At 42.2% G+C, this 25,935-nt stretch overlaps 5 protein-coding genes across 10 annotated transcripts in view; 3 read left to right on the forward strand and 2 right to left on the reverse strand.

The window, feature by feature from the left end:
• Nucleotides 1-281: 281 nt before the first annotated feature.
• Nucleotides 282-8,966, reverse strand: uri1 (URI1 prefoldin like chaperone). 3 transcript variants are annotated; one of them, XM_084555014.1, is made up of 11 exons: nucleotides 8,663-8,966; nucleotides 6,231-6,265; nucleotides 4,282-4,360; nucleotides 3,930-4,065; nucleotides 2,721-2,812; nucleotides 2,568-2,631; nucleotides 2,242-2,419; nucleotides 1,926-2,160; nucleotides 1,692-1,837; nucleotides 1,342-1,582; nucleotides 282-1,027 (listed from the first exon to the last, which is right to left on the reverse strand). In XM_084555014.1, exons 4-11 carry the CDS (start codon nucleotides 4,039-4,041, stop codon nucleotides 839-841), a joined length of 1,257 nt encoding a protein of 418 aa, XP_084411140.1. In that variant the 5' UTR covers nucleotides 4,042-4,065; nucleotides 4,282-4,360; nucleotides 6,231-6,265; nucleotides 8,663-8,966; the 3' UTR covers nucleotides 282-838. The 3 variants fall into 3 exon arrangements, with proteins under 3 accessions (XP_084411140.1, XP_084411139.1, XP_084411141.1); XM_084555013.1 differs by having other exon boundaries at nucleotides 8,604-8,966; XM_084555015.1 differs by lacking the exons at nucleotides 3,930-4,065; nucleotides 4,282-4,360; nucleotides 6,231-6,265; nucleotides 8,663-8,966 and adding an exon at nucleotides 3,699-3,914.
• A 1,574-nt stretch (nucleotides 8,967-10,540) lies between these two features.
• On the forward strand, nucleotides 10,541-12,490 carry LOC311495745 (protein C19orf12 homolog). 2 transcript variants are annotated; one of them, XM_084555310.1, is made up of 3 exons: nucleotides 10,541-10,785; nucleotides 11,154-11,314; nucleotides 11,448-12,490. In XM_084555310.1, the coding sequence occupies exons 2-3, from the start codon at nucleotides 11,155-11,157 to the stop codon at nucleotides 11,711-11,713; spliced, it is 426 nt and encodes a 141-aa protein (XP_084411436.1). In that variant the 5' UTR covers nucleotides 10,541-10,785; nucleotide 11,154; the 3' UTR covers nucleotides 11,714-12,490. The 2 variants fall into 2 exon arrangements, with proteins under 2 accessions (XP_084411436.1, XP_084411435.1); XM_084555309.1 differs by lacking the exon at nucleotides 10,541-10,785 and having other exon boundaries at nucleotides 10,855-11,314.
• A 115-nt stretch (nucleotides 12,491-12,605) lies between these two features.
• On the reverse strand, nucleotides 12,606-14,482 carry uqcrfs1 (ubiquinol-cytochrome c reductase, Rieske iron-sulfur polypeptide 1). The gene is made up of 2 exons (XM_084555308.1): nucleotides 14,271-14,482; nucleotides 12,606-13,335 (listed from the first exon to the last, which is right to left on the reverse strand). The coding sequence occupies exons 1-2, from the start codon at nucleotides 14,380-14,382 to the stop codon at nucleotides 12,725-12,727; spliced, it is 723 nt and encodes a 240-aa protein (XP_084411434.1). The 5' UTR covers nucleotides 14,383-14,482; the 3' UTR covers nucleotides 12,606-12,724.
• Nucleotides 14,483-14,649: 167 nt separating this feature from the next.
• Nucleotides 14,650-18,769, forward strand: rxylt1 (ribitol xylosyltransferase 1). Its single transcript, XM_084554645.1, has 6 exons — nucleotides 14,650-14,945; nucleotides 15,102-15,287; nucleotides 15,865-15,967; nucleotides 16,091-16,405; nucleotides 16,494-16,664; nucleotides 17,449-18,769. Exons 1-6 carry the CDS (start codon nucleotides 14,798-14,800, stop codon nucleotides 17,849-17,851), a joined length of 1,326 nt encoding a protein of 441 aa, XP_084410771.1. The 5' UTR covers nucleotides 14,650-14,797; the 3' UTR covers nucleotides 17,852-18,769.
• A 1,069-nt stretch (nucleotides 18,770-19,838) lies between these two features.
• The window catches only part of srgap1a (SLIT-ROBO Rho GTPase activating protein 1a), a 109,363-nt gene continuing 103,266 nt past the window's right edge, over nucleotides 19,839-25,935 (forward strand). For all 3 annotated transcript variants that reach the window (XM_084556068.1, XM_084556069.1, XM_084556070.1), the window contains exon 1: nucleotides 19,839-20,952. In XM_084556068.1, coding sequence (XP_084412194.1) covers nucleotides 20,889-20,952 — 64 coding nt within the window. In that variant the 5' untranslated portion in view covers nucleotides 19,839-20,888. The remainder of the gene's footprint in view (nucleotides 20,953-25,935) is intronic.

Here is a 25,935-nt window from a genome sequence, read left to right on the forward strand (position 1 = left end):
CGCTCAACAGGGAATTCACACTGACTAACAATAATTCATTAAAACCCATATTGGCGCAGTCAGTGTCTTGTAATAGCTGTTTAAACACCAAACCAATTTACAGCAAGTATCAGGAGGAAACAATGTTTTACTATTACTCATTATTATTATTATTATTATTATTATGTAGTGTGTAGGAAATGAAAATCTATTCGCTTTGATTCTGATACTCTAAACATCCATGTCTTCTGGGGAAGCGTAAGAGAATCTTTCATGTGACAAAAAAGACTTAAGAATTTTAGTCAAAATCATTTATTTTCCTTTTTAGTTTCTTATTTAGTCTTTACATAAAGCTCGTCACAAAGGAACACGTACATTCACTAGGCAGGTTAAGAGATGGTAAAATGAGAGCCACCCGATTCTGCTCAATGATCAATACTTGGAAAAAGAAAAGAAAACAAGGCAACTCGTTCTATGTGGCAAAGCCTACAGTCTTACCTAACCAGGCGATAGCAAGAATCAACGGAAGAGTGGTACGAGAGACGGCAAACGGCTTAAACAAGCCCAACAGAAAGAAGTGTCTTTTGTACTGTGAGAAGCAAAAGAGACGGCATTAAAGAGCGTCTGCGGCTTGTGAAAAAGCACACACAAGGCTGATTTGCTAATGTTGCTACTGGACTTCTCACTGAACAGTCATAATTAATTACAGAAACCCTGTATGATTAAGAGTATAAGTGGATGAAAGATGAGAAAGAGAGAGGATGGTTTGTTTTTTTGTTCACTTGTGTAGTAAACAAGCAAAAGCCTCGAGAAAGAAAAAAGGTGTTAGTGTGAAAGCGGGGTGTTTTCTTTTGAACAGTCATTTCTGTTGCAACCTGGCGGCTTTGAACTTTGACACCCTTTTTGGGGCCTGCTGGGGCGGGGCAATGTCGGGCGCCACCTCCTCCTGTTTCCTCTCTGGTATGGTCGGCAGAGCTGGTGGAGCGATGGTCAGATGAGGGACAACTGAAGGCATAGGGTCCTTTTCTACCACTGTACCTGAAAAGGCCTAGGAAAGAGAAAGAAAGAAAGAAAATAATGTTGGTACTCGACGGCTAATCACTTTCTCCCCACTGAAACCAAACGGCCGTTTTCATGCTGTGTTATCTTGCTCACACCATCATACCCAAGTCACACTGTAGGTGTCAACTTAAAGATGCATCTGTGGTAGTCATGTTCTCATTTTGGAAACTGAAACTCCGAGGCTGTCATTTTTATAAATCAATTACAGTGATACAGTGAAATTAGCTTAGGGATTAGACAAAGAAACATCACCACGCACTCAAGCAAGCAACAACAAACTAAAACCACATTGTCTTCTACCTCGAAGCGGCTGGCGGGTTGCAGCGGCACCGCTGTGGGACTGTCCTCCTCCGTGATGCCGTCACTGGTGTCGCTGTGCGTCGTGTCATCGTGGCTGAAGCTGCGTCCAATCATCCGGCGCTCTTCGAAGTCCGCCGCGCTGCTCTCGCTTGTGTCACTGCACACGCTGTTCTCACGACTACGTGACTTGAGAATGGACTTTCTGGGGATGGGCTCCCCGTTCTTCACATCCACAAATAATCTGTTGAAAACAACGGCGCAGTTTTACCAATCAAAGGGGGACGAGCAAAGCAGACCAGAGCCTGTTTTTGGAATGTAGTCAGCTGGTTTGATAAATATGTTGTTTTTACCTGTAAATGTCTGCTGGTGTTGTGATTTTGTGAAGTTCGTGATGTCCGTTACTGTGGCCATTTTTCTTTTTCCTCTTTGAGTGTTCCTTCTGTTCTTTCCTTTCACTGAACTTCAGCATGGTGTTTTTCCCCGTGTTTATCCTCACCTGAGGCAAAAACGAAGACACGGGTTGAAGAAAATAAGAGACGCAGAAATACTCTGCAGCATTAAAACTAGTTATATGTCCCTCTGACCTTCTTGGGTTCGACTGTATGAGAGAAGTAGATGGTGGGCAAACTGCCTTCCTCTTCTTCGTAGTCTTCTTCCTCTTTCCTGTCTACACTGAGTGGCTCTTTTCTGTGAGGCATGGAAGTCCAGCTTGGCTTCAAACTCAGGCCATTTACTGGAGAAGCGGCGTCTGCCTCCTTCTCCTCCTCTGAGGAAGAAGATGATGTGTCCTCGCCATTCATGTCCGCGTTGTCAGATAATCTGAAGACATACATTTCCATGAGACATTTAAATTTATCTTAAAAAAAAAAGTTACAATTCGCTCTGGTTGTGTTCATATACCTGTCTTGCTCATCTTGTAGCTCCTCCAGCTTCTCCAGTTCATCCAGTCTAGCCCACAGCTCCTCCTCGGTCAATACATTCTTTCTTGCCCCCTCATTTTCCTCCTCCTCCTCTTTTAAATCGAACACCGCATCCAGCTTGGGCTTAGAATTTGGTTTGTGAGCTGTTCTTTGCTTTCCTGTTAATAAAGCATTCAGGGCAGAAAATAAATCCTTATGCCTAAACAACCTCATTACGGTGTAGATTTACGCAATGGCTTTGTTTGCCTTCTCATAAGCCATAATGAACAAGTGAAATGAGGGCAGAAGAAATGCAGTCAAAGATACCTTTGGTGACGGCAGAGTCAATGTTTCCGACCTCCTCTCTTATGTCAGCATAGTCCCCTTTATTCTGAAGATCAAGAACGCCAAAGTCAACAAATATTTGTGTTTTACAGAATACCTTGTGTTGTGAAAAGACTTTAAGGTAACGTGACATACGGCTGAGATGTTTTCCAAATCCTTTGCGAACCCAACTCTGGCTTCAAAGTTTTTTATCGTCTTGGACAGATCATCTAATTCATTCTTCACATCTGGACAAAATCGACACAACATCATCAACATGCGCAGTCGGAGAGGAGGACAAAACAAATGCGAAGGAAATATCCCCACAGGCAAACGCGGATTTCAATAAAACATTCAACACAGAAATGACAACCAGCTGCTGAAGAGTTAAAATCCTAAACAAGTTGGTGGGGGGGGGGGGGCAAAATAAAAAAAAAAAAAATGAAAAATGATGACACAAACAGTTCATAATATCTTCTGCCCTGAATACTACTCCGGATCATTAAATCTTCACAACAATTAAGCCCTTTCACTAATAGCAGCAGAGGGCCCTTGTTTCCATGGCGATCGGGAGCCCCTCCAGTCAGTGCATCAACTGAAAGTGAGGAAAGGTCAAACACAGACGGCCTGACAACTCAGCCGCTGTCTGACACATTTCAGCTAGCTATGTTTGTATTACAGCACTTAGCTCTGTAATAGCAGGGTGGGCAGGGTCAGGAGACAGGGGAGGAGGGGGCGGGGTGGGGGGTGGGGGGGGGGGGCGTCTGTGGATGGGCTGTGGCAGCGCATTTCTGCTTCACTAAACATTCTAATAATGTTCACATCAGAGATCGTTACTTGGGCCCATTTGACTTGATATGAGATTTTTCAGACCTAGAATGAGCAGCGGGGTTAACACGCGGGGCGACGCACGTTAGGTTGAACACAACTGCTACAGGGCTACGACGTCGACAGGAAGGGGTTTGGGTTCAGACCAAGGTATTAAATGTTATCACAACAACCACGGCAGCGACAGTGGTGACTTGTAACGCATGAATAAAAGAGCATCACCGCCAAGGAGTGCTGCAAATGTGCGTTGCAGCTTGCAGCAGTTTAACCACATGTGAAAAACAGCAACCTGCAAATGTCACAAACCTGTTATTACAAAACAGCGACAGTTACAGTGTCTTTGGTTCTGTCCAACTCCGGAGGTAAATGACGGCACCATACGAAGTCAGTTTGCGGATGAGGGTTCAGGCAAGCTGTCTGGCCGCGGCGCACTAACACCCTCTGCTGGATGAACGGCAGCGCTGAGCGGCAACGTCAGAATCGCGCAGCGCTGCGTGTTCAGGGAGGACAGGAAACTATTGTTTCAAACACACTCACACTTCATCCTGTGGTCGACGATTTTCTGAGCTTGCTTGGCAGAGCACTTGGCGAACCAGTTGTCGCCGAGCAACACTGTGACCTCGTTGGTGTGCACAAGCTTCCCAGGCATGAAGGCCAAGGGACCAAATGGCACCTGTTCAAAACACACAGCGGATGGAAAAAGATTAGAACAAAAGAGAAACAGTTAAAACAAAGCAGGTGGCGGAAAGTGGACGTGAAAGCGGGACAAAAAGGAGAAATAAAACTTTCAGTGAACGCCAAGAAATTACTCATTTAGGGTCAGTTTCTGTAAAGTTAAGAATGTTTTTGTTCCTGTGTATTTATTTTTTTTTAAGAAGCAAGCACTCACCGTGATGTCGTAGGACAGTTGATCTGGTAAAGTTTGGAGGCGGTCGTGCAGCGCTTCATAGTCACCTGACACTTTTTTCCTGCGAAAGGATTCAACAGATATTAAAAAGAAATTTTGGCTTTACTTGGAGCCACCGCTCTAATCTGAAGCCACGGCTATCTGACCAGGGCGTCAAAATAGTAACAAGGGGAAATAAATAACAACAATTACGGGGGCCGCTGTTACACTGTAAAATTCAAATTGTCTGCTGTGAAAGAGGGCCGGGGTGATCAGGTGTGCCCTTCCTGCAATTACACGCTGAAAAGCATTGTACATCAAGCGCAGAGTTTTAGTCGCACTGTTCAGTAATGTGGCCTGATGACGCGTTCATTCACAATGACAGTCAGATGTTTTTTTTTTTACGACAAGGCTTGTGCGCACAGGTGTTTCAGGTTAATCTGTCATAATTAGTACATAAAGTAGATGAGGCCAGTGGCAATAAGAGTGAATGCTGCCCTGTCCTAACAGATGCCCAAAAGCTAAGAGGAGAGAGGAAGATGGTGTGCAGTCAGGATCATGTCAAATCACCTGTGTGAGTCTAGGGCAGTGGTTACTATGATTTTGCTCAGACTGCAGGCAAATGACATAAGTTTCTCTCGTCACATCTTTAGGAAAGTACTTTTGTTTGCAAGTTTGTTCTGCATGGGCTTCTATGGGAATGACACTGGTGACAAGTTGTCTTCCATAGCACTGTGTGTCATGTTGAGAGTGACATAACAGACACTGGCCAAAGTTTCAAGACTAAAACGTAAGTGTAGAAATCTGACTCAAAACAGCTTGATTCTGGTTCCCTACAAACCGCATTTCAGGTTTTTTGTTTTACACCAAAAACCAAATTGCTTAGGCATTGCCAAACCCTAAGATCACAGCTTTCTTACATCTGTAAAAGTATAAAAACACTAAATAAAACGTGACATTTCAGTATATCACTTTACCCGTCAGAGCCAGTCTACAGCGTACTACGACCGCTGCTTCTCTCTTTCTAATCAATACTAAGAATATTGATGGTAACGCCCCGCTTGCCGTCTTTGAAAACGCACTTACTGTAACAAGGTTACACGCCTGTAAAGCCCTCACACCGTTATGTTCAATCAAACAGGTGTTTCCACTTAATCTGTCGGATCAGAGCGGCGCTTTCTCTAAATATCTGCACACAGTGTTCGTCTCAATTCCCTAAATCACATCCACGTTTCCATCACCTGCATCTTTGTCTCTCTCAGTGGAGGAAGAGAGAGAGAGAGAGAGAGAAAGAGTGAGGGGGGGAGGGAGAGAGAGAGAGAGATTTTCAGGGCTGACATCTCCGTCAATCCCTTGCTAACTTTGTTAAAACTAACACCTCTAATAGTCATTCTAATTTTAACAGATCAAATCAGGAAAGGCTCAGGAGAAACTAATTTAATTTAACATAGTTGATTCCTGGTTTACCGCATCAAATAGTAATGTGTGTTCTGTTCCTTTAATGGACCCACTGGTCCACTGAAGCTGTGCAGAAGTCTAATGGCATATAACAGATGACAAATATTGGAAATACATCTTTAGCATATACTGCAGTTCATTAGGAAATCGGACAGAAAACCTAAATACCACTGTGTGAGCGTTCGGAACCTTTAAAGTTGACAAAATTAATTTAAGTGGCATGGATTCACTCAGACACAAGCACAGGCAGAGGAGTCGCTGCTGGTCCTACAGCGTATTGATTATCATTTTTCATAACGGTACTTGTGCAACACAGGACAACAGAAATAACTAAGCCTAGTCAAGCCAATTAGACAGCGTTTCATCTATATTTCTAAGTAATAAAGTTCACGTGGATCACCGTATTGACCAGCTGCTCTTTACTGCTCATTGCAGCAAAGCCATCGCTAAAGACTACTGACCTTCAAACAGTCTATAGGAATGTTGAAGCTTACCAGTGCTGAATCCGACTTTCACAGTCTTTCACCACCTGTTTCAGGACAAATAATTTCATTATGAATCACACTGGAAAAACAGTTGCGTGTTAATAACTTTATATTCTAAGAACTACTGGGAGAAACTTCAACTGTGATCACTGTCGCAATCAGATTCCCAATTAGAGCTTTTACCTGGACACTAGTATTTAGATAATAGATGAAGTGGAATTTAAACTCAATCAGAATAATAAAAAAAAGGTAACCACCTCAGTGGGAACAAACTGCCCTGATCCAGTTTGCTTGGGAGGAATTGTTAAATGCCAGTTAAGTGCTTATTGTGATTGTTTCTCACTTGTTATTATTAATAAATACATTCTTCCTGTACGGGTTTGCCAGAAACATAGCGGTAAAAAACAGAACTGGTTTGTTGAATGAGTGGAAACAACAAGTCGTTAAACAGATATTTGAAAAGATGATCAAAGCCGGTATAGATGGTCTTCTTCTATTGAGTGAATTCAAAGTTCTTCTTCTTCTTCTTCTGCTACTTTTCCAGCAGATTTGAATCTCCACAGCGTGAAGAACTTTTGTGTTCTATTGTGTACGATGTTTTGGTCAATAGCGTTGAAGAAATTTTGTCCATGTAAACCCAACCAGTGACCGGCACTGCAAAAATAAACTAAACAAACTTCGGGCCATTAATGGGTTGTTACAGTACCGTGGATTGGGGTAAAAACAGGATCAAAACAAACTCCTCCCATTATATTTGAACATCTGGTTATTAACAGGCCCTAGTCATGCGAGTTTCACGTGGGCTCCACACGCAACTATGTTCCCAATAAAAAACTATGAGTGGTGACATGTCTTCAAGGACACCCTACAAGTTTGTTTCAGCTTTGTTTTTGGATACACCATGACGTTTGTGAAGATTCTCAGACATCCAGGTCGTAGTACGTCCAAGAACAAGCTGAAACGAAGGCAACTGGACTCGCAGGGTTTCCTGAAGAAGTTTCGCCTCTCACCCAAGTAGATTCTTCAGTGTTTGACACACTCTTTACTCACTTTTTCAAATGTTTTTTTTGGGAGATAGATCACCAGGATGACTGAGAATCTTAACATGCATACACCAATCAGGCATAACATATTGTGTAGGTTTCCCTTGTGCGTCCAAAACAGTTGTGAGTTATCAGAGAATGGACATGGGCCTTCTGAGGGTGTCCTGTTGTGTCTGACAACAGGATGTTGTTAGTGGGGGCCTTTGGGTCCTGTGGGTTGAGGGGAGGGGTCTCTGTGGATCAGGCTTGTTCCAGTGCATCCAACAGATACTTGATCAGTTTGGGATCTAGTGAATTTGGAGGCCAGGTCAACACCTTGTGCTCATGTTTTCTGAGTTGTTCCTAAACCGTTTTTTTGTGTGTGTGCCTGTGTCAGGCTGCATCCTGCTGGGGATGGCTAGTGCCATCAAGGAGTGTCATTGCTATTGCTAACATCCACGTGAATGCCAGGTCCAAATGTTTCCCAGCGGAACGTTGCGTTATCGCAAGATGGTCAACGTTATTTACTACTTTTAATGTTGTGACTGATTGGTGTATACGTACACAGCAGTTATAAAGACGTGGGTAAATAGTTACAGAATCACCACACACAGTAGAAAGCAACACAATAAATAAATCAAAGAAATTCAAGGAACAATGAGAGGAAGACAAACACAGCTGTTAAAATGACACCTCAAATGGTGAGGACATCTGGACAAACATCCCTTCTCTCTGACACATGTCAGTCTTTCAGGTTAAAATTAATAAGATGAGATCATCATTTATGTATCCCCTCGGTGTTGGACAGTAAAACTGAGCACTATAAAGCCTGATAATAACAATTCAAACGTCCTCATCATGAACAATAAACTGCAGGGACTTCCGGTCTGGATATTCGTCTGTATGGGGGGCGTAGACGTGGACTAGGAGCTAATCCACCGTCCGTTAAACTAACAGTTCATAAAAAAACGTTCAAAGTTCATCTCCCAACACCAAGAAGTCAACATTCCCCACTAATAAACCTCGCAGCCGGAGAACAACAGTGCAGAGAAACGAAACCAAACTTAACGAACCTCCCCTCGACATTTAAACCAGAACTGGAACATGTGAGCGGCTGCAAAGAGAGGAAGCTTCTCGAAAAGTGTGTGAGCGAGTTGAAAGCAGTAAACTCTCACCTTCAAAATGTGACATATGATACAAGAAGTGCACGGGCGTTCACATTTAAAGTAAAAAAAAAAAAAAAAACACTTTTAAGAGTCTCACTCATAGGTCAAAGACTGGTTCACCGCGTGGCCAGAACCTGACTCCGGTTTGGCTAACGTTATTTTACTAGCAAGAAAGTGCTTAGTGGTCAAATTACCTTTTCGTGTTCCTCTCGGAGCCTGACAACTCCGCCGAGATGCTCTGTGTTCATTTTACCTTTTTCAGCCATTGTCAATCCACGTGAACAGCAGGAATTCGTTCAGAAAAACAAAGCTCAGGGTTTGTTGTGAGTCCTAAAGAAGTGTTTATGAATGCAGCAGCAGCAGCGATTCCTGAGACCCGTTCTGCTCGTATTCATCAATGGGGCAGTGATGGTTATCCACACTTTCGGAAGTGGTATCATCTCACACTCTCATTTCAGGATTTTTGCATGATCTCCAGAAATATCCGCTGTTTTAATATCCAAAGGTTGGCAAAAATATTCCTCGTCACTCTCGCTGCGCCATGCACCTCCGTCCGATCGTCAAGGCAACAGGAGCGTCAGTTGAACTTCCGGACGGAACATTCAAAATAAAAGACTTTTGCAAATTTTATTTTTTTATTCATTTTGGATCATTTCAACATGAAATTGATTTGGTAACTAATAGGTAATGACTGACAACAGCAAGACTTCTTCTCTGTAAATGTGCCCCATTATGAATACAACCTTACTTATCAAAATGCACGGCAAGGTTAATCTGCTTTGGGGCTCTGAGACAAAAATAGGCTGCTATTAACACTGATCCTCCCACTCTCTAAGCAGTGTGTACAGTAAATGATTTCAGGGTCTTTAATGACGCTTAAGACTTAGAAGGTCGTTTTTAATAAAGAATTTAAGCATAAATAAAGATACTTTCCAATGTTAAACTGTTGCTGCATTATTATGTTAATGTCGTATAGCCTTTTTAATATGGTGCCTTGCTGTGTAAGAATTAAAAAACAGTTGTAGTTCATCAAGGTACAAATGTAGTGTAAATGTAAAGTAGTGTATGATAGAAATGTTTAAAAAAATACCCTCACTTCAAAACTTTGCTTTAAAAATCTGATTTATTTATTTATTTTTACCATTAAACACATAAATTCTCACAGTCTAGCATTACTTTGTTTGTTTTTGTTTTTTTAACTATTATTTTGTAGATTACAAATTGCATATTCCGTTTTCCAGACAAATCCATCCAGCTTGACGCGGCTGCTCCCGGTGTACTCTGGGTAAATGTTGACGGCTGCACAGATGTAAACAGTCGTCATTCTGCAGCGAGATAAAAACGTAGCTGCTTTAAATAAGACACAATAACGCAGCAACGACCACAGTCATTTTTAAAGCTTTGGGTTTTGAAAACTTGTTTGTGGGGTTTAAATCCTCCACCGTTTATCTGCCTGCAAGCTGCAAGAGCAGTAACAGATCATATTTAAACGTGCATTTATTTAACTGGTCGCATCTTCATCAGTAGATATGAGTCAGATCAAACAGAACAGTTCTGGAAACAAGTTTAGTTTCTAAAAAATAATACAATCCTTCCTCGGTTCCATCCCCCTTAATATTTGACGTTCATTGGCTGTTTATGACGCTTTCAGGTGCTGTCGGAAATATCAGTTGTTAAGCAAACGCGAATTAATCCGTTTGTAATCATTTTCATATTTTCATTATCGCTTGAAAGATTCTGTACAATCTTTTTAACTGAAGGCGAATCTTGCGAATCTGTTATTTCACAAAGGTTTTAATTAACACAAATTACTGATCAATTTAAGAAGGTACTGTTTAATTAACAATTAATTTACCCTTATCTTAGGTACGGTAGCTATCCAGTGATTAAGGTTTTTGGTTTAAAAAATTGCTTGGAAAACATTTTCCATGTAAAAAATCTCTTATCATTAAATTTAGTTACACATTGCCTCTGTTATTATTAGAAAAACATGATCCTTATCCTTAGTGCGAAGAAATCTGCTCCTTCCTTCCCAGTTCTGTAGTTTAGGAAATAATACATGCCAAGATTAAATATGTATGCAAAAAATAAAATAAAATAAATAAATAAATGAATGCATACGGATTACCAGTGCGCATTATTTGAAAAAGATTACATTTACTATATATTCGTTGTGTCCAATTTCTTTGAACGCAGCGTCGGAGTTGTCTCCCATCAGGCATTGCGGGAAGAATCATGCTACGGGCAGCGAGCAAGCTCAGGAATCATGAGTAGCGAGCTGAACAGAGCCCAGATAAACTTAACAGTATAATTAAAAAAACAACAACCAAAGAATAAAGCTCAGTTAATATTAAAAAGGATCTGATTCACAGCAAGGTTTGTAAATATATTTTTCTACTGTTATCATAGCAGGCTTTAGCTCTCACCCACTGTGTGTTTTGTAGATAGTGGTTATGATGTCAGCCTGTGTAACGATAGCTGTATGACAGTTTCTGATGTAATCAGGGCTATGTCACTTTTTTATTGTGGAACCAGTGCATTAAAGTTAGAAAGTCATAAACTGTATAGAACAATAGTTAATATATGGATCATGTTTGATCCTTGTCCTTTGAATTGCTTTGTGGATGTCAGTGTTGTAAATTCATTTTGGAGCAAAACACATTTTACTATTTTTCTGATATCCTATAGTTGAGAGTTGCATTTCCAATTTCAGCCATGTCTAAAACTACGAATCTGATCCACAGCATGGCTGATCGCATTAATGATGTTATGAGGCTGTGTTGTGAGTTATCTGCCAATCAGCAAATTCAGACCACAGTGAAAGGCTCGGGGAAGGGAGCAGCAGCAGCCGGGGGACTGGCCTTTGCTGGAGGCTTGATCGGGGGTCCTCTTGGTATTGCCGTAGGTGAGTGGGAAAAGTAGATCCTCCAACTTTGACCTCTATTCACTGGTGAATTGGGAAACACACTGCAATGTATAATATGACCTGGTCACTGTTGTTGCTTCTTTCACAAGTCTGAATCCCTCCTCCCCCGCAGGCGGCGCTGTCGGGGGCCTTCTGGGCTGCTGGCTGACCAGTGGACAATTCAAACCCCTGCCTCAGATCATAATGGAGCTCAGCCCTCAGCAGCAGCAGAAGCTGTATGGCGACCTCATGGCCATACTGGGAGACATCCAGTGGACTGATGTGGCTCAGCTAACTGCTCTAGTGATGGGCAACGCCGCCCTGAAGCAGCAGCTTACTGCCGCTCTTCTTGGATATGTCACCAAGGAGCTCCAGGCGGAGGTGCACTATGTGGATTAGTGTCTGGATAACCTGACTCAGAGGCCAACATGGTCGGGATGATGAAGTTTTGAGAAGAAAGTCAACCCGAGTGACTCCTAATTAAATGTGAAATCATGTATTATAAAAAGTGTGGATACCATCACAGCTAATCCCTCGAAATGTGCCAGTTAAAAGACGTGGAAAGTGCACTTATGAGTTGAAAGAATTATGAACTTTAATGGTAGGTAATCATGTCTACCTGATCTGAGCTCTGACTGTGTGGTGCAGCGACACAGCAGCACTGTTTTAATGATTATGATGGTCTACTGTACAAAAATGATCACAGACTCAACCTAAACTGCTGTTGTGTAATATTTTATCGTATTTAAATTATTGAAGTTGCAGCCTTTTTGTATTGTAACTATGAATTTGCCACCATCTATACATCATATTGGTCTCTTTCAATAAAAGCAAAACCACTGGTTACTGATTGTTTACACAGTGCAGTTGATTCCTCTTTAAATCCATCTGCATTTTTTTTTTATTCTGTTCATCTCATATTCATGTTTCTATTGACCCCCAACTGTGATATACTTATATACCCTTCTTAATGGTCTTAAGTGTTTGTCCTGGATGAAACTCAAGACTCCTGGTTATTTTTAAAACCTGCCCGAGGCATTTTTATCTTTGGTTTCATACACCTGTTGCGGTCGTTGTTTTGGTTCTGCCTTTCTCCTAGCCTCGATCTGCTTAGCTTCCGGTAACTTTGTGTTACTGGCAAAACAGTCAGTGCTTGAAGCAGTGAGGAATGATAGAAATTCAATGGAACTGTAGCAGTAGTTTATTAATCTCAATGGGAAACTGCAGTGAATTGAAGACATGTAGCTTAACACTGATAAACAGAAGAAGAAAATGAAAGAGATTAATTAACTTTATAACAAGCTGGGAATACCCCTTTATTAGTGAATACACATATTCTGCCACCCCCAACTCTCACAGAACCACCTAAAATTCATTTAACAGAAAGGAACAGAGACAGGTTGGGAGCGTTTATCCCACCACAACTGTGTCATCATCAGGGAACTCATAATAGGGAACCTCCAGATTGAGAGGAGCAGGTCCCTTTCTTATTCTTCCGGACGAATCATAATGGGAGCCATGGCAAGGACAGTAGTAACCACCGAAGTCTCCAGCATTAGCAATGGGCACACAGCCCAGATGGGTGCACACGCCGAGAACGATCATCCACTTGGGGTTGATCACCCTATCCTTGTCGTGCTGAGGGTCTCGCAGCTCGCCGACATTCACGGCTTCCTCCACAGCGATCTCCTTCTCTGTGCGGTGACGGACAAACAAGGGCTTTCCTCTCCACTTGAAGGTCATGTTTTTGCCTTCTGGGATGTCGCCCAATTTGATCTCAATTTTGGACAAGGCCAGGACATCAGCCGACGCACTCATGGAAGAGACGAACTGGGTGACCACCGTCTTGGCTGCATAGACGCCGACCACAGCAGTAGCTCCGGTGACCAAGTAGGAGAATGACTTCCTGCCATCGCTGCTTTCCTGGGAGGAATGTTTGGGGTCCACAACCTCAGTACGACGGTAGTCTGAAAAGTCGGGAATCTTGATGTCTGTGTGGGCAAGACGGATTCCTCCAGGTGCTGGAAAGACATGGATATGCAGATTTTAACCTCCCCATGAAATCAAGTTTGACGTCTAAGCGTTTTTGTATCATGTGTGACAATAATGACAAAAAAGTCGAGGTACGGGCTTTGTCATTTACACACCCTGCTCAAGTATCTGTCTTTCACAAGCAGCATTGCTTACATTACATGTATTGTATGCACCTTGACTGTTCCAGCACTGGGCGGCAGCCTTCTTAAATCTGTTTACGCTCTTTGTGTCGCTGTATTATTCAGTTTCCACAATTCTCAATGAATACATTTGTGTCGTTTTCCACAAAAATATGGTGCATTCAAATGAAAGAGAACGTCTTATGAAGTTATGTGGTTTTAGAAATTGCTTTTAACTGAATGCCTGGTGTTCTGCTTAAAAAGAGAAAATCTATTATATTATAAATTGACCAAGTAACCAAAACATAGACAGTTTCAGCTATTTGACGTCTCTTTACTAACATAACCAATGACAAACACCTTATTCTATGACTTTAAGAGGAATAATAAACCTCAGAACCATGTTTACATAACGTGCTTTTATAATTGTATATCTTTAAGAAATAAAGTATTCATTTGAAATACATTTTTCAGTTCAAACCGTAGTATTTAACTGTTCTGTTGAGTTTTTGTCTTGTAATATTTCGAAAAAAACGTTATGTCTTTACCACTGCGTACCCTTCGACAGGTCACAGATTACACCACGGCTACTTCCTGTTAGCCTCCGCGAGCTCAGTTAGCAATGACATTATTACATAGAAAAAGGTAATCAGTGTTTAAAGAACTGTCTGTTTCACATATTACACAACACTGACATGTTAACTAACATATAAGACGCCAGTACGTCCACCTTTATCATTACATAGCGCAGCTGAGTAGCAACTTCGGCTAACGTATATCTCTGTCCGTCATTTCGGCCTTACCAGCAGCGGGCACCAGCTCCTTGGCTCCAGGGATCACCAGAGATTTAACTGTTTGTTTTGTTGCCTTCAGGTACGGGGAAAGAGCCCCGGATCGAGAGGCTAGAGACATCATCTTTGCTTGAATTAAGTAAGTTCAACCCCGCAGCTGGGGACACGACCTTGCGTGTACGAATCTTGCGTGCACCACTCTATTCTGCCTCTCGAAACGCGATCTGCTTTTGTACAAACGTTCCGCGTTACGTGAGTTTGGACTTAGTGGCGCCTGTTTGTTATTTTCCTCCTAAATAAATCGCTTCATTATATATAGCTGCATTGACTCAAATTTACATACAGTTTGAATTTTACATACAACACTTTAATTCCAGCCACGGGTTATTATATATAAATATTGAATAACGTAATTTAGTACAGGCACTTCTCTAAGTCACCTGTGTCCAGGGGACCTTGTGATGTAAACAAGGGTCCTCGCACAAAATATGGAGACGGGCTACACAATGGTAACCTGAGGAAAAAAACGAAAAGAAAAAATGAAAATACCCAAAAGAAAATTATTCCTTCTTATTATTTTTGCATATGTGGCATTTTCACTCTATGCTGCATATAATGTCTTCTTCAGTACCAAAGTAATCTCCCGTGTTCACAGGGTAGTGAAGAAAGAGGCAGGGGCACTATCGGGTAATTTGTATTAAAGCTGTAACCGTTTTCTTATCTTTTGCCGGAAAGGCACCAAAACACAAGTTGTTGATCAGAAATTGCTTTCTCTTTTAATGTTTATGGTTTCCAAAACGACACGACGTGTAAACAAGCGGGGGGCGTGTGTTGTGTTTGCAGGTGGCGTCCGAGATGGCGGTGCTCATCCGTTTTTCGCCGATGAGTGGAATCCGTGGGAGGATGAGCAAGTGGAGTACAACTCGGCTCTTAACAAAAAGAGAGAAGCATTCAAAAAGTATATGGGTAAAATTGATAAGACCAAACCCAAAAGATACAAGGTCCAAATCTGGGGGAAAGCCGCCATAGGTAAGTCATGGTGTAGTTAGGTTTAATACAGGTTGCAGAAGAGGCGTGAGCTGTCATCACTGAAATGCATTCAGATTCTCACTTTTTTTTTTTCTTTTTTTTTTTGTCAATTTGGCAAATAAATTAGTCTAGCATTTGGTTGTTTGGGGACCGCATACCTCTCTGAAATTGCATAAAAAGCAACTGTACAAAAAGCATCTAAGAGTTACACGTAAAAAAATAAATAATAAAAATAAATGCATGCCACTGCACACAATGTAAATCTTTTTTGCAAATAAGTAAATACTTTCTGCAACACAGGTGTGGCCCTTATGTCAGTACTCCTTCACATTTGGCACCACATGTTATAGACCCCACACATTGTTAGACTGCATATTTCTATCACTTGGAGCTATATTTCAAATGTAAAAAATGATTTTAAAAACAACATTTGCTAGAGTTTTCGTGTGTGACATATTTCTGTTTTCTTGTCTTAGTATAAAGTTAGGTAGTTCATGATTTAGAAAGTAATGGCACTGATCATTTGGAGAGTTTAATTATGATAACAAATTAAATTGAACCCTCCTTTCCTCCTCAGGACTTTACCTTTGGGAACATATTTTAGAAGGACCCCTAAACCCTACTGACAAGGTAGCACAGTGGAGAGAGGGGGAGCTACAGTCGGGAAAGATTGATTTCAGGTAATGGGCCACATAGCCTACGTTTGACAGTTGATTATATTACAAAAATTCATTGAATAAACAGAGGAATGCAAGCCGTCAGACTCATTCTTCCTTCCTTTTCTTGTAACGCCCCGTCTTTAGTTTTTACACTGGTCCTGCCGTGGTCCAGGGTCACGTCCCTCTGGATATGAACAACCTGGTTCTTGTTCTCAATGGTCGTGAGCCGCAGAAGGTCTCTTACTCCACTCGGTGGCTGGAGCATGTCCAAGCTTTGGTTCAGTCTCACACGGTGTCTCATGTGGCCGTGGTCCTGCTGGGAAATGAGCACTGCAACAATGACTGGTTCAGCCCACATTTGAAGAGAAACGGCGGCTTTGTGGACCTGCTGTTTGTAGTGTACGACAGCCCCTGGGTCAACGACAAGGACGTCTTCCAGTGGCCCCTCGGTGTTGCCACGTATGTAAAGTCTTGTTTGTGTGTTTGTGTACTGTGTCCACCTCTCAACACTGCCTAACACATAGTTGTATTGTTTGTCTCTTTGCAGATACAGACAATTTCCTATGATCAGGCCCAACACCCAGTTGATTACCTCCAACCGGCCATACCTCTGCAATTTCTTAGGAACTCTTTACAGAAATTCCTCCAGAGAAATGCTCATGCACGTGCTGAAACATTCAGGCATGGATAAGGAATGTATCACAGCTCCCAGGGAGAAGTAAGTCTTTATTCAGTACCAGGTATTGTTTTAATGGCTGTGTCATTTGTCACCAAAACCTTTTTAGTTTGTCTTTGTGATATAAAATTATTATTGAAAGCACTTGTTGTTTACAGTCGTTAGGGAACTCACATGTACTCGTTAAAATCAGACATCGCAGAGGTCTAAGCATTTAATCCTGTCAATATGAAGGAAAGAAACCTCGGTGCAATACATTTTAAGTGGCTGCCATATCGACATGTTGATCGATGGGCTTTTTCATTTCTCTCGAAGTGGCAGCTGAAGCACTCAGAAACTGCATATTGATTACAAAACCACAGTACGCACCATCCATTCAGGAAGACTATAATTTATTTAATTTCATAAATAATAAAATCAAGAACTAGTAATGATAATTAATGGAAATCTTTAACCAAACTCTTATTTAGAAGTTTACAACGGGTTGTGTCAAATGCCTATAATTTAATAGATTTTTTTTTTCTTGTTTCTTTATGTGTTAAATAAGAGTTTTTACAATGTCTCCCATTTTAGTATTTTAATCGTGATTTATGGGCTGTTGCCTATATTGATATCACAATACCATTTATTTTAAACAATAAAAATGTCAAGGGACCCTGGAATTATTAGTCATTACATTTCACTTGTCGGGCTGCTCTAAGAATTATAATTCAGTTTGTTCTTTCAGACTTTAAATGGGGATATGGGGGATATCTATAAATTTTCTTAATGGAACAGTTGGCTTAAACTGTTGGCTTAAGTATTCTCCTCTTCCTCCTTGCCTCAGGTGGCTCCCTCAGGAGACAGCTGACAGCCTGAGACACTATCAGACAGCTCTGGCCCAGAGTGAGCTCACACTCTGCCCGGTCGGGATCAACACAGAGTGTTACCGCATCTACGAGGCATGCTCTTACGGCTCGGTGCCTGTGGTGGAAGATGTACTGACACCTGGGAGCTGTGCCGCAGGGGCCAGCTCCCCGCTCCGCCTCCTCAAAGCTGCCGGAGCGCCCTTCATCTTCATCAGCGACTGGAGGGAACTGCCATCCATCTTGGAGAGGGAGAAGGGGATGAGCCAGGAGCAGAGGGTCGACAGGAGGAGGAGGCTACTGGAGTGGTACGCCAGCTTCCGTCAGCAGATGAAGGAGAGGTTCACCGAGGTCATCGAGGAGAATTTCTTCAAAAACGTCTGACAGCGGTGCTTTTAACACTGATTTAATTTATTTTGTTGTTTGTGGAGAAATGTGATGTACTACTGGCATAGTGAACATGGTGACGTTAAGTGTAATATTCTGGTGCAGGTTATTATAAAACCATTTACTACGTATAGGTAAAATTGTAGAGCTGCCATTGCTAGGCAGTAAAGGGTCCCAAGAAATTCACGAATTAACTAAATGTTTACAATGGAGGAATGTATAGGCATTTAAAGATCAAAAAAAGAAGCTGCCTTTGCATTTCAGAACCCATATTTTACTTTAACTAGGTTTTATATCTCTGTTTGTACGTTCTTTAAATTTGACTTTTAGGAAACACTAACATATAGAACGAGATAATGTGTTTTTATCGTTCAAAAATAGTCCAACAATTTTGTATTGTGAGCTGCTTGCAAGTGGTTGTCGTTGGTTTGACTCGTATTACATTTCTGGTCAAAACCAAATGAAAAATTATTTATTTCAGTGCCGTGCTGCATGATTTTTTTTTTTTTTTTTTTTGAAAGTGCAATAAAGTAAAATGAGTGTTGTCCTTATGAGAAATTAGTGAATGTACTTGTGTTTTTGGTCCTGCAGATGGAGCCGTGGACCAGTTAAAATTTTGGAGGCCTCAATGATTGGCTTTTAAAAGTTGAGAAAAGTTTTACTTTTGACTGAAGCAAATGGACACAGAATAAAGCATGATAACTATAAAATTATGCTCTGCACTACATGTACATTTGGACACTAACCTGTTTTTGCCTATTGCTCACCATCAAACTTTTTTTTTTTTTTGCACTTGTTTCTGCTGTTTCGGATATTGCATTTTGCTATCACGTTGTGTTTTTATCTACTGCCGTTACATTTACCCACCTGGAGTAAATGTAATGAAGCATTATCTGTGTTTACTGTACTTTTGGAATGCCCAATAAAGAACTTAATTAAATGTTTGTATGTTAATGTCATAGCTGTATTGGCTGTGGACTGGATTGTCATGAAGATGTAATCAGGAAATATTAGATTCCTGGGTGTATTTCAGTTTACGGGAATTGAAATGGGACCTCATATATATGCATGTAAATTTGTTTGTCCCAGCACATGATGCTATACACTCACCTTCCAGTTCATTAGGTACACTAGTGATAGTGCACTAAGACTTCACTTCATGATGAAGGTTATGGTATTCAGCGTTTCTTCAAAATAACAGCCGTTGATTCAACTTTTCATTTTGGAGGCTTTGGCTTTTCGTGCTTTTCAATCGTATTGTGTTGTTTAGTCAGTGGGCTAAGCTCAAAAACAAAAAGACTTTGGTGTGTTTAATTCAATCCAGTTTAACAGCACCACAAACTAAACCCTCCAAAATGATCACACAGTTGGATTACCACCTTTCTTATACTGTTATGTCATAAACTAAACACTACATCGGTCATGAAGGGGGATTTAACGCAGGACTGTGATAGAAGAATGTTTCAAAAAGAAGATTTTGGCAAGTGAGTGTACATCGTTTAGGCATAACATTATGACCACCTTCCTAATATTGTGTAGGTCTGGGACTCCTCAGAGAATGAACACGGGTCTCCTGAGGGTGTCCTGTTGTGTCTGGCAACAGGATGTTGTTAGTGGGGGGCCTTTGGGTCCTCTGGGTTGAGGGGAGGGGCGTCTGTGGATCATCCCACAGATACTTGATCAGTTTGGGATCTAGTGAATTTGGAGGCCAGGTCAACACCTTGTGCTATTTTTAATGTTGTTGTTTGTGTGTGTGTAGCATCCGTACAAATGTCAGGTTTCATCGTCACAAGATGGTCGATGTTATTTTCTTCTCCTGTCGGCGGTTTTAATGTTGCAAAGCCCTTAAGATTTTGATCCAATAATTAGATTATATTAAACATTCAGCATATTCTATTGCTACTTCACATATCATATTACCACTGTGCACTATTTGCAGAACACACTGTCCGTTTAAATGTTTATTTGTTCACATACATTCCTACTTAATTCTGACTGTATTTTATATTGCAAACTTTAACTTTTTTTGATTATGTTGTATTCTGCTGCTGTAAAACAACGATTAATATTCCACCTATTTATGAGTATAAAACAAATACACAGTAGCTTTTATTCCAAGTAATCCTAAGGGAAACCATGTAAGTAGTCGGTGCACAAGATGACTAATAAGGACAAAAAGCCTTCAGATTTGGGATCATGAGGAGTGTCAGTCCACTGGTGTCCACTAGCTGCGTGTGTGCAGATCCCTCCCTCCCTCTCTTTTCCTCTCCTCTCGTCTCCTCTCCCTGCCCTGGCTCCAGCTGCTGCTGTGTGTGCTGCAGTCGGTCCTGCTCTGTCTGCCTCTGAGCCTGCTGGGAGTTGGGTGGGGGGGAGAGAGAAGAAGAAACCGTCGAGGGAGAGCGAGCCAGGGGGGTGAAGTGAAGAGAAGTGTGCGCTTTACGCTGGTCCCGAACTGGAAATCCAACAACAAGAAAAAAAAGAAAGAAAGAAAAGAAAGACATCAGCGCGCACTTCACGACTCAAGTCGACTTTCAAAGCTCTTCGCTACGGTTTTTTTTTTTTTGGCACCACTTCTGAAAACCCACGGAGACCCTAAAACTTGCGCGATAGTTTTTTCCTCCCCCTTCTTCGTCTTCTTCTTCTTCTGTGGTGGCAGCAGCAGTAGGTGCTGTTGCGCCGCGCCGACTGCTCCGATAGTTGTTGAGAGGGGGATTCATTGGTTGGAGCAGGATTGCGCATTGGCCCTGCTGCGTGTATCCGCCGCTTATCCAGAGGGAAGAGGAACAATGAAGTGCTAAACGTCTCCCCCCCTCTCGCTCCAAGTCTTCTTGTTGCACAGTTAAATCCTGTTCCAGTCATTTTGCGTCGCGCTTCTTCTTCTTCCTCCTCTTCTTCCTCCTCCTCCTCCTCGGGCGTTCATTTTTCCCGTCCTGTGCGGGATGCGTCGGCTGCTCTAGGATACCCCCTCCCCTCCCCTCCCTCTTGTTGACAAACAGTTTTTCTCAAGAAGTTTACAAGAGCAGGAAGACAGAAAATGTCTACGCCGAGGTTCAAAAAGGATAAAGAAATCATCGCGGAGTACGAGAGTCAAGTCAAAGGTAAGAAGGCTGGAGAGAGAGAGAGAGAGGAGGGGGGGAGAAATGTTTCGCTGGGAAATGTGCTCGTTGGAGCCGCTGGATAGGAGACTAATTGGGACCAGGCTAGTTCATGATACCTGCATGTGAGTCACTACCAGTTTCAGGTTGGATTTAAATAAATAAATAAGTAAAAAGTTGGTGAATTATCACCTCCTGTTTCCATTATATCCAATCTTCACATAACTCTGGTAAAAAAAAATCACAGACCTGTTGTTGTTCATTGATATTTATTATAACATTACAATGGGAATAAAGTTAATTAGCAAAATAAAAGCCTGGTACTTAAGTTCAGTTCAGGGGAGGTTTTCTGTTAGTCGTGTGCAGCTTTGCATGAGAAAGCCAATGAAAGTGCTCAGCAGACTGGCCGCTGCTCCAGAGAAGATCCTTCACACGGATTTAAACAACATCTATGTAAAAATAATCAGTGTTCTTTATTGCTGTGTGCAGAAATGCATTTCAGCATTCCTGCTCTGAGCGGTTCATTATTATTTAGTGCCAAACAACCTGTTACTATAAAGTCAACAGTCAGTTGTTACTGCACTGTTCCCACCAGATTGCTGCCAATTCATGCAACTGAAGAGCACGAGTTCAGACAGCACAAGTGTATTAAGCTTCAGCGTGTTGCTTAAACACAGCCGGGCTGCTTGCGCTTTCGCTGCTCTCTGTGCCCCTCTCCGTGCCTTCTTGTTTAATGCCACAAACCCACACACCTCATCTGAAAGCTGCTAAGGAGGTGATTTAGAGGTGTGCGAGAGGCGTCTAATGATGCCGCCCTAACTTATCCATGTCTCCTTGGAGTCCCCCGTTGCATGCAGAGCAGAGGCAGCCTATTCCCAGACAGACCGCCACAAGAAAAGAGGTAGTTGCTGCTCCGGGGTAACCATGGGGATTTGGCCCCCGGCCAAGCAGCTCTGTTCCTTAGTGCTGTTAGTATTCTGAAATACCACCTATTCACGTCCCCGTAACCAACCTTAAATCCCGAGAAGAAGGGGGGAGGTTAGCGGAGGTCGGTGGGGTTTTAAAAGCGGGGGGTTGGAGAGAAGAAGCCACCAGTCTTGCTTGAGGAGCCACAAGCTCTTATTTATAAGAACTGCCCAGGACCCTTTCTTTTCCCCCCCGCGAGGATGACTAAGGGCTTTCAGCCTTTAATAGAGCGTGATGCACGGTCATGGGGGATTCTGGGGAAGACATGACGAAGCTTCCCATTTGTCATGCAGAACCCGGTGGGATAATAACAGCAACCTGATGCTGCTGAGAATAGCTGTTGCTTCATGAGCACAGCTGAAGCCTCGCTAAATCAATGTGCAGGTGTAGGCACAGTTTTGTTGGAAGATTCAGTCCCAAGGCTTGTGCACTGAAGCTTGCCGTGAGAATAGTTTTTTGATGGGGGAGTTAACACGTCACAGGCAGTGCCTAGTTATTTGCATAAGGTACTGTACTTGTACATTTTGCATTGTAAATAACTTCCAGGTATTCAGTTCAAACGTTGCAAGCTTATTTATTTATTGCCTTCTTTTAGGCTTTAGCCGCAAAGAAAAAAAATCTATTTTTACCCAACAATCGTCTCTCCAAAACCTTGTGTTTATGCTTGAGTATAATCATGAGATTCTTCAGTAGGAGTAGCAGCATTAGAATATGAGTAATTATACCTGGATGATACCGCTTAGCGATGTGTTAACATGCATTAAGGCGTCTATTCAGAGCAGATGCCGATTTTGCAGTTGTAAAATCCCTTTATGAGTAAAGGGTTTGCAGCGATAATGAGTGGGATCACATCTGCAGCGGACCTGTGACAGCCAGAGGCAGACTCTGGTTAACAGACAACGATTACTCAAGAAGGAGAACAACAAGCAGCCCAGAAAACAGCTGGAGCTCATGTTTGATCTTCTGGTCGGCGTTCTCCCCGTCTCACGGCTCAAAGCAAAAAAAAAACAAAAAAAAAGTTGTCTAATTTGCACACTATTTAGACAAATATCTGGAAGGCAGCTTTTTTTTCCTTACATAACCGCACTGATCTGCAGCCCGGAGCCCGATGCACTGATTTTGACAGGAGACGTGTGCTTTGTTGCAGTCTCGCCTCCTCTACTCATCCGACATCTATACATATTTACACCGACAATTCATGTTTTATTCTGAGAATCATCTTTTTAATGTTTTTTTTAACGTCTCTAATTGTGTGCCGTGTAGGATTGCTGCGCAGGTCAGCAGAGGTGAGGTATTTAATGCGGTTTCTATGCTTAAAGTTTGAAAGCATTCCCACTGTGGCTGACACGACTGCTGTCAGGCCTCGGTCGTCATTCAGCTGACATTCACTTCTTAAGTATCCTCCAACAGCTCTTTACCTCCTGCAGATAAAATGAGAGTGGATGTCATTTTTGGCGATCCAGGGAAATTATCCCTTTATTGAAAAAGCGCCGTAGCATGGGGATTTAATTTTTGCTAATTGCCAAGAATTGGCATCTACGCGAGGACTGCGCCTGTTTTTGGAAAAACAAAAGCATTAAGGAGATTGGGTTAGGATGGTGGAATTTGCTTGTGCTTTATAGAGCGCATCAGTTGCAGTCAATTAAAGTCAGTTAAAGCAGCGAGGGGAAGGCTGCGGGTACATGTGTGCCTCTGTTCCCGTGGACTGGCGGAACGAGGCGGCGCTGCTGTGTTTTCTCGTGCCTGAAGTGTTGGTTTGATGTCCGACTGTGGCTTGTGGTTTGTGGCCTGGGGGTCACGGCTCAGATGGCAGGACCCCTTGAGCCCCTGACAGGGGTCCTCTCCTGGGTCATTATAAAGGCTGACCTCTTTGACCTGCCTTCACTGCTGTTTGAAATCAGAACCGTGCCCCAATGTATACTCAAAAAAAAAAACGGAGTAGTTGGTCCGTGTTGTTAGGAAAGGGGGATTAAAGGCAGGAAACGGCTCTTCTTAGGCGGCATGGTCTTGATTATCTTTTAAATGAAAAGGACTTTTCTTGTGGTTAAACGTACAATTGGTTTATTTACATGACTCATGGTGGAATCTGTCACTGTCCAATTGGATGGCAGATGTACACGTACGTATGAAGGCTATACATTACCCGGCCCAGATGTTTTACATAAGCCTCTGCGGATCATGTGGAGTCCAAACTGTAGTTTTGGTTTAAATCTGTCTTTTATGGCTCTTGGTGAAATAAATCCAGTGTGTCACCGGTGATGGATTCTGGTCGGCTGAAGCTGCCTTCTTGTTTTAGATTGTTATAAAAAAGTAAATGCTCTATAGCACGTAAGTAAATAGTTCAGAGATGGAAGTATAACAATTCCAAACTGTGTTGTTCATTCTCCTGCCTTTTATTTACACCAGTGTTACATTTACTGCTATATGCAACATAAATAAGCCAATTTCGCTTTTTGATTAGTCCTCCAATTATTATTTAAAAGTAACTGATTAAACATGTGAAATATGCTCCTCATATCACGACTTCATTGAGCCCAAATTGGCATTCTTCAATTTCTTTGTTCACCTTTACATTAAAAGAACAAAGAAACAGCATATTTAACAACCAGCCTTTCTTTGTTTACCTGATATTTCATTTAAAATGGTTTATAATTGATTATATCCACTGCCTAATAGATAGGCAGTGGATATAATCAATCCAAGTCAAACATATACACTTAGAAAATACAGTGATGAGAATCAGATGAGCTGTCAGACTCCCGTATATTCACATATGTCACCTTTGCCTTTATGTTTAGTAAATATTATCAGTGGTGAGTTCGGGGTGTGAATGCATCTGAAACCAGCACTCGCTGACCTTTTTGTCACAGATTTTCATCCCATTAACACCGTGCTGCAATCATGTGACGAGGCCCCTCCCTGCACGTGCAGTCAAACAGGAAGCCTCTAATTTACCCCAACTTTTCTTTCTTTCTGGCCTCGGCTAATTAATGAACATAAACAGCTATTTCGTGGAGCACAGATTGACATTTTTGGCTCTCGGTCAAATTGCTGAAGACTTCTGCGGCAGTCGAGTTGCGGCTGACGCTCCACGCCGGTGGTTGCTGGTGGATATGCGATGCCCCGTCTTGGCAGCATCTCGGAGGCGTTGAAGGAGGTTAGAAGTTTAAAGACTAATGGAGTTCTAACGCCTCCTCGAGCACTTCTCCGCAGCGTCACACATCCGTTCACGCGCTTACCATCTGTTTTTACTGCCTTTCGTTTTATAACTCTATGTGTGTGTGTGTGTTTGTAGTTTGTCTCCACGCAGTGGTATGGCACCGGGTGTGGCGTTTGTGCATGAGCATGCGTTTGCATGGCTGGGTGAATTGTTATTGACAGCACCATCTGTGGCCACTCACCCTTTTTTTTTTTTTGCGAGTTTTAATAAACTCCGCTGAGCGCAAGCAAGGCTTCACGTTCCCTGCTGTGCTTTTCTTTGTAGCCACAAAGGCCACCAGGACATTAGAGCAACCCCCAACCCCTACCAACCTCTATCAATGTCCCTGTATCCTCAAAACCAAACAAACCCGCTGCCATTTAATGACAAAACAAGAGGCCTGGTGTATTGTACCCGACACTGGTTTATTCAATTTTTTCCCAGAAAGGATCAAATCTAACCCACTGCAGCGTGACCCTGACTGGGGCAGCTCAGACTGTGAAGGAATCATGCATACACTGAAAAGTTTTTCTTTTAGCTGATTGTCACACATGCCATGCTCCGCTGCTAATTTCCCCCCTCTCTGTCGGGGATGTTGGGGCATAAAGAAGAATCCCTGCGAGCGCTTGGTAATGAGGTGGATGAGATGCAGAGTGTAGCTGCTAAGAGAAGGTAGATGGTGTAAATGCGATTGGAACATGCCTGGAGAAATAAAAAGGAGGGTTTGGAGAGATTTTTGGCCACTTCCTGGCAACTTTAATTCCTTTGAACCACTGCTGGGGACCAGCAGATGGACAGACAGAAAGGCAGACAGACACAGT

Source organism: Chelon labrosus (assembly GCF_963514085.1).
Source record: "Chelon labrosus genome assembly, chromosome: 11".
Taxonomy (NCBI): domain Eukaryota; kingdom Metazoa; phylum Chordata; class Actinopteri; order Mugiliformes; family Mugilidae; genus Chelon; species Chelon labrosus.

Excerpts from the sequence above, each read along its gene's own strand:
- rxylt1 (XM_084554645.1), top strand. The coding sequence starts at position 14,798 with ATGAAAATACCCAAAAGAAAATTATTCCTTCTTATTATTTTTGCATAT. Across the intron at positions 14,946-15,101 it reads AGAGGCAGGGGCACTATCGG|GTGGCGTCCGAGATGGCGGT; the intron begins GTAATTTGTATT and ends TTGTGTTTGCAG. Across the intron at positions 15,968-16,090 it reads TCGGGAAAGATTGATTTCAG|TTTTTACACTGGTCCTGCCG; the intron begins GTAATGGGCCAC and ends CCCCGTCTTTAG.
- uqcrfs1 (XM_084555308.1), bottom strand. The coding sequence starts at position 14,382 with ATGATGTCTCTAGCCTCTCGATCCGGGGCTCTTTCCCCGTACCTGAAG. Across the intron at positions 13,336-14,270 it reads GGAGCTGGTGCCCGCTGCTG|CACCTGGAGGAATCCGTCTT; the intron begins GTAAGGCCGAAA and ends ATGTCTTTCCAG.
- uri1 (XM_084555013.1), bottom strand. The coding sequence starts at position 8,675 with ATGGCTGAAAAAGGTAAAATGAACACAGAGCATCTCGGCGGAGTTGTC. Across the intron at positions 4,361-6,230 it reads GAAAGTCGGATTCAGCACTG|GAAAAAAGTGTCAGGTGACT; the intron begins GTAAGCTTCAAC and ends ATCCTTTCGCAG. Across the intron at positions 2,813-3,929 it reads CGTCGACCACAGGATGAAGT|ATGTGAAGAATGAATTAGAT; the intron begins GTGAGTGTGTTT and ends GATTTTGTCCAG.
- LOC311495745 (XM_084555309.1), top strand. The coding sequence starts at position 11,125 with ATGTCTAAAACTACGAATCTGATCCACAGCATGGCTGATCGCATTAAT. Across the intron at positions 11,315-11,447 it reads TCCTCTTGGTATTGCCGTAG|GCGGCGCTGTCGGGGGCCTT; the intron begins GTGAGTGGGAAA and ends CCTCCCCCGCAG.